Below are 6,112 nucleotides of genomic sequence, written 5' to 3' on the forward strand. Positions count from 1 at the left end.
ACACAGACAAAGCTCCCCCAGGTAGCCTCTGGCAGGGCTGCAGGGGCAAGTGCTGAGACACAGACAAAGCTCCCCCAGGTAGCCTCTAGCAGGGCTGCAGGGGCAAGTGCTGAGACACAGACAAAGCTCCCCCAGGTAGCCTCTGGCAGGGCTGCAGGGGCAAGTGCTGAGACACAGACAAAGATCCCCCAGGTAGCCTCTGGCAGGGCTGCAGGGGCAAGTGCTGAGACACAGACAAAGATCCCCCAGGTAGCCTCTGGCAGGGCTATAGGGGCAAGTGCTGAGACACAGACAAAGCTCCCCCAGGTAGCCTCTAGCAGGGCTGCAGGGGCAAGTGCTGAGACACAGACAAAGCTCCCCCAGGTAGCCTCTGGCAGGGCTGTAGGGGCAAATGCTGAGACACAGACAAAGCTCCCCCAGGTAGCCTCTAGCAGGGCTGCAGGGGCAAGTGCTGAGACACAGACAAAGCTCCCCCAGGTAGACTCTGGCAGGGCTGTAGGGGCAAGTGCTGAGACACAGACAAAGCTCCCCCAGGTAGCCTCTGGCAGGGCTGTAGGGGCAAGTGCTGAGACACAAAGACAAAGCTCCCCCAGGTAGCCTCTAGCAGGGCTGCAGGGGCAAGTGCTGAGACACAGACAAAGCTCCCCCAGGTAGCCTCTGGCAGGGCTGTAGGGGCAAGTGCTGTGACACACACAGACACACAGCCACACACACACAGTGACACACACACAGTAACACACACACCCCCACGTACCCTTGAAGAGTGTGGAACCCCCTGAGAGCACCACGTTCTTGTAGAGGGTGCACACACAGTGACACACACAGACACTCACACACTCACAGACACTCACAGACACTCACAGACACTCACAGACACTCACAGACACACACTCACAGACACACACACAGACACTCTGCCTACCCTTGAAGAGTGTGGAACCCCCTGAGAGCACCACGTTCTTGTAGAGGGTACACACAGTGACACACACAGACACTCACACACTCACAGACACTCAGACACTCACAGACACTCACAGACACACACAGACACACACACAGACACTCTGCCTACCCTTGAAGAGTGTGGAACCCCCTGAGAGCACCACGTTCTTGTAGAGGGTGCACACACAGTGACACACACAGACACTCACACACTCACAGACACTCACAGACACTCAGACACTCACAGACACTCACAGACAGACACACACACAGACACTCTGCCTACCCTTGAAGAGTGTGGAACCCCCTGAGAGCACCACGTTCTTGTAGAGGGTGCACACACAGTGACACACACAGACACTCACACACTCACAGACACTCAGACACTCACACACAGACACACACAGACACACTCACAGCCACACACACAGCCACACTCACAGCCACACACACACACAGTGATACACACACACACTCACAGACACTCACAGACACTCACACACAGACACTCACAGATACTCACACACTCACAGACACTCAGACACTCACAGACACTCACAGACACACACAGACACACACACAGACACTCTGCCTACCCTTGAAGAGTGTGGAACCCCCTGAGAGCACAACGTTCTTGTAGAGGGTGCACACACAGTGACACACACAGACACTCACAGACACTCACACACACACACAGACACACACACAGACACTCTGCCTACCCTTGAAGAGTGTGGAACCCCCTGAGAGCACCACGTTCTTGTAGAGGGTGCACACACAGTGACACACACAGACACTCACACACTCACAGACACTCACAGACACTCAGACACTCACAGACACTCACAGACAGACACACACACAGACACTCTGCCTACCCTTGAAGAGTGTGGAACCCCCTGAGAGCACCACGTTCTTGTAGAGGGTGCACACACAGTGACACACACAGACACTCACACACTCACAGACACTCAGACACTCACACACAGACACACACAGACACACTCACAGCCACACACACAGCCACACTCACAGCCACACACACACACAGTGATACACACACACACTCACAGACACTCACAGACACTCACACACAGACACTCACAGATACTCACACACTCACAGACACTCAGACACTCACAGACACTCACAGACACACACAGACACACACACAGACACTCTGCCTACCCTTGAAGAGTGTGGAACCCCCTGAGAGCACAACGTTCTTGTAGAGGGTGCACACACAGTGACACACACAGACACTCACAGACACTCACACACACACACAGACACACACACAGACACTCTGCCTACCCTTGAAGAGTGTGGAACCCCCTGAGAGCACCACGTTCTTGTAGAGGGTGCACACACAGTGACACACACAGACTCACACACTCACACACACTCACACACTCACAGACACTCACAGACACTCACAGACACTCACAGACACACACAGACACTCACAGACACACACAGACACACACACAGACACTCTGCCTACCCTTGAAGAGTGTGGAACCCCCTGAGAGCACCACGTTCTTGTAGAGGGTGCACACACAGTGACACACACAGACACTCACACACTCACAGACACTCAGACACTCACACACAGACACACACAGACACACTCACACACTCACAGACACTCAGACACTCACAGACACTCACACACACACAGACACACACACAGACACTCTGCCTACCCTTGAAGAGTGTGGAACCCCCTGAGAGCACCACGTTCTTGTAGAGGGTGCACACACAGTGACACACACAGACACTCACACACTCACAGACACTCAGACACTCACACACAGACACACACAGACACACACACACAGACACTCTGCCTACCCTTGAAGAGTGTGGAACCCCCTGAGAGCACCACGTTCTTGTAGAGGGTGCACACACAGTGACACACACAGACTCACACACTCACACACACTCACACACTCACAGACACTCACAGACACTCACAGACACTCACAGACACACACAGACACTCACAGACACACACAGACACACACACAGACACTCTGCCCTACCCTTGAAGAGTGTGGAACCCCCCTGAGAGCACCACGTTCTTGTAGAGGGTGCACACACAGTGACACACACAGACACTCACAGACACTCACACACACACACAGACACACACACAGACACTCTGCCTACCCTTGAAGAGTGTGGAACCCCCTGAGAGCACCACGTTCTTGTAGAGGGTGCACACACAGTGACACACACAGACACTCACACACTCACAGACACTCACAGACACTCACAGACACTCACAGACACACACAGACACACACACACAGACACACTGCCTACCCTTGAAGAGTGTGGAACCCCCTGAGAGCACCACGTTCTTGTAGAGGGTGCACACACAGTGACACACACAGACACTCACACACTCACAGACACTCAGACACTCACACACAGACACACACAGACACACTCACAGCCACACACACAGCCACACTCACAGCCACACACACACACAGTGATACACACACACACTCACAGACACTCACAGACACTCACACACAGACACTCACAGACACTCACAGACACTCACAGACACTCACACACTCACAGACACTCAGACACTCAGACACTCACAGACACTCACAGACACACACAGACACACACACAGACACTCTGCCTACCCTTGAAGAGTGTGGAACCCCCTGAGAGCACCACGTTCTTGTAGAGGGTGCACACACAGTGACACACACAGACACTCACAGACACTCACAGACACACACAGACACACACACAGACACTCTGCCTACCCTTGAAGAGTGTGGAAGCCCCTGAGAGCACCACGTTCTTGTAGAGGGTGCACACACAGTGACACACACAGACACTCACACACTCACAGACACTCACATACACACACAGCCACTCACAGACACACACAGACACACACACAGACACTCACAGACACACACAGACACACACACAGACACTCTGCCTACCCTTGAAGAGTGTGGAACCCCTGAGAGCACACGTTCTTGTAGAGGGTGCACACACAGTGACACACACAGACACTCACACACTCACAGACACTCACAGACACTCACAGACACTCACAGACACACACAGACACACACACAGACACTCACAGACACACACAGACACACACACAGACACTCTGCCTACCCTTGAAGAGTGTGGAACCCCCTGAGAGCACCACGTTCTTGTAGAGGGTGCACACACAGTGACACACACAGACACTCACACACTCACAGACACTCACAGACACTCACAGACACTCACAGACACACACAGACACACACAGACACACACACAGACACTCTGCCTACCCTTGAAGAGTGTGGAACCCCCTGAGAGCACCACGTTCTTGTAGAGGGTGCACACACAGTGACACACACAGACACTCACACACTCACAGACACTCACAGACACTCACAGACACACACAGACACACACACAGACACTCTGCCTACCCTTGAAGAGTGTGGAACCCCCTGAGAGCACCACGTTCTTGTAGAGGGTGCACACACAGTGACACACACAGACACTCACACACTCACAGACACTCACATACACTCACAGACACACACAGACACACACACAGACACTCTGCCTACCCTTGAAGAGTGTGGAACCCCCTGAGAGCACCACGTTCTTGTAGAGGGTGCGACGCAGGTCCAAGTCGGACTTGTGGATGGAGTAGCACAAGACCTCGTGGAGACCCTCACAGTCCTCGCCCACCAGGTCGGGTCTCAGCAGCAGCTCAGGGGCACGGAACCTGGCAGGGCCAATCTGGGGGGGGGGTGGGGTGGGGGGGGGGGTGGGGGGGGGTGGGGGTGGGGGGTGGGGGGTGGTGGTGGTGGGGGGGGTGGGGGGGGGGGTGGGGGGTGGTGATGGGGGTGGGGGGTGGTGGTGGTGGTGGGGGGGGTGGTGATGGGGGTGGGGGGTGGTGGTGGTGGGGGGGGGGGTGGGGGGGGGGGGGTGGTGGGGGGGGTGGGGGGGGTGGGGGGTGGTGATGGGGGGTGGGGGGTGGTGGTGGTGGTGGGGGGGGTGGTGGTAGTGGTGGGGGGGGGTGGTGGTGATGATGATGGGGGTGGGGGTGATGGTGGGGGTGGTGATGGTGGTGATGGTGGGGGTGGTGGTGATGGTGGTGATGGTGGTGGTGGGGGGGGTGGTGGTGATGATGATGATGGTGGTGATGGTGGGGTGGTGGTGGTGGGGGGGTGGTGGTGATGATGGTGATGGTGGTGATGGTGGTGGTGGGGGGGGTGGTGGTGATGATGGTGGTGATGGTGGGGTGGTGGTGATGATGGTGGTGGTGGGGGGGGTGGTGGTGATGATGGTGGTGGTGGGGGGGGTGGTGGTGATGGTGGTGGTGGGGGGGTGGTGGTGATGATGGTGGTGATGGTGGGGTGGTGGTGGTGGGGGGGGTGGTGGTGATGATGGTGATGGTGGTGATGGTGGTGGTGGGGGGGGTGGTGGTGATGATGATGATGGTGGTGATGGTGGGGTGGTGGTGGTGATGGTGGTGATGGTGATGATGGTGGTGATGGTGGTGATGGTGGTGGTGATGATGATGATGGTGGTGATGGTGGTGGTGGGGGGGGTGGTGGTGATGATGATGATGGTGGTGATGGTGGTGGTGATGATGATGATGGTGGTGATGGTGGGGTGGTGGTGGTGGGGGGGGGTGGTGGTGGTGGGGGGGGTTGGTGGTGATGGTGGTGGTGATGGTGATGGTGATAATGATGATGGTGGTGGGGGGTGGGGGTCTCGGTCATTGGGCCTCCCCTAAGTCGACTCAGCCTCAAATGAGGAGGTGGTGAATGGCGGTTGTTGTTGTGTGTAGTGTATAGTGTAGTGTATAGTGTAGTGTATAGTGTGTAGTGTATAGTGGTGTAGTGTATAGTGTAGTGGTAGAGTGTGGTAGGGTATAGTGTGTAGTGTATAGTTAGTATTGTGTATAGTGTAGTGTGTAGTGTATTGTGTAGTGTATTGTGTTGTGTAGTGTATAGTGTGTAGTGTAAGTGTAGTGTATAGTAGTGTAGTGTATAGTGTGTAGTGTATAGTGTAGTGTATAGTAGTGTAGGTATTGTGTAGTGTATTGTGTAGTGTAGTGTATAGTGTAGTGTATAGTGTGTAAGTGAATAGTGGTGTAGTGTAAAGTGTAGTG

General features: G+C 55.0%; 1 protein-coding gene across 1 annotated transcript in view; it reads right to left on the reverse strand.

Annotated features, from left to right (window-relative positions):
• LOC144954213 (beta-centractin-like) overlaps positions 1 to 4,731 on the reverse strand; it is a gene marked incomplete at its 5' end in the record, with an annotated part of 12,759 nt that extends 8,028 nt beyond the window's left edge. The window contains one exon of the mRNA XM_078884769.1: positions 4,557 to 4,731. Within this exon, the coding sequence (XP_078740895.1) occupies positions 4,557 to 4,731 (175 nt within the window). The remainder of the gene's footprint in view (positions 1 to 4,556) is intronic.
• Between the last annotated feature and the right edge of the window lie 1,381 nt (positions 4,732 to 6,112).

This window comes from Lampetra fluviatilis, unplaced genomic scaffold (genome assembly GCF_964198595.1).
Source record: "Lampetra fluviatilis unplaced genomic scaffold, kcLamFluv1.1 SCAFFOLD_274, whole genome shotgun sequence".
Taxonomy (NCBI): domain Eukaryota; kingdom Metazoa; phylum Chordata; class Hyperoartia; order Petromyzontiformes; family Petromyzontidae; genus Lampetra; species Lampetra fluviatilis.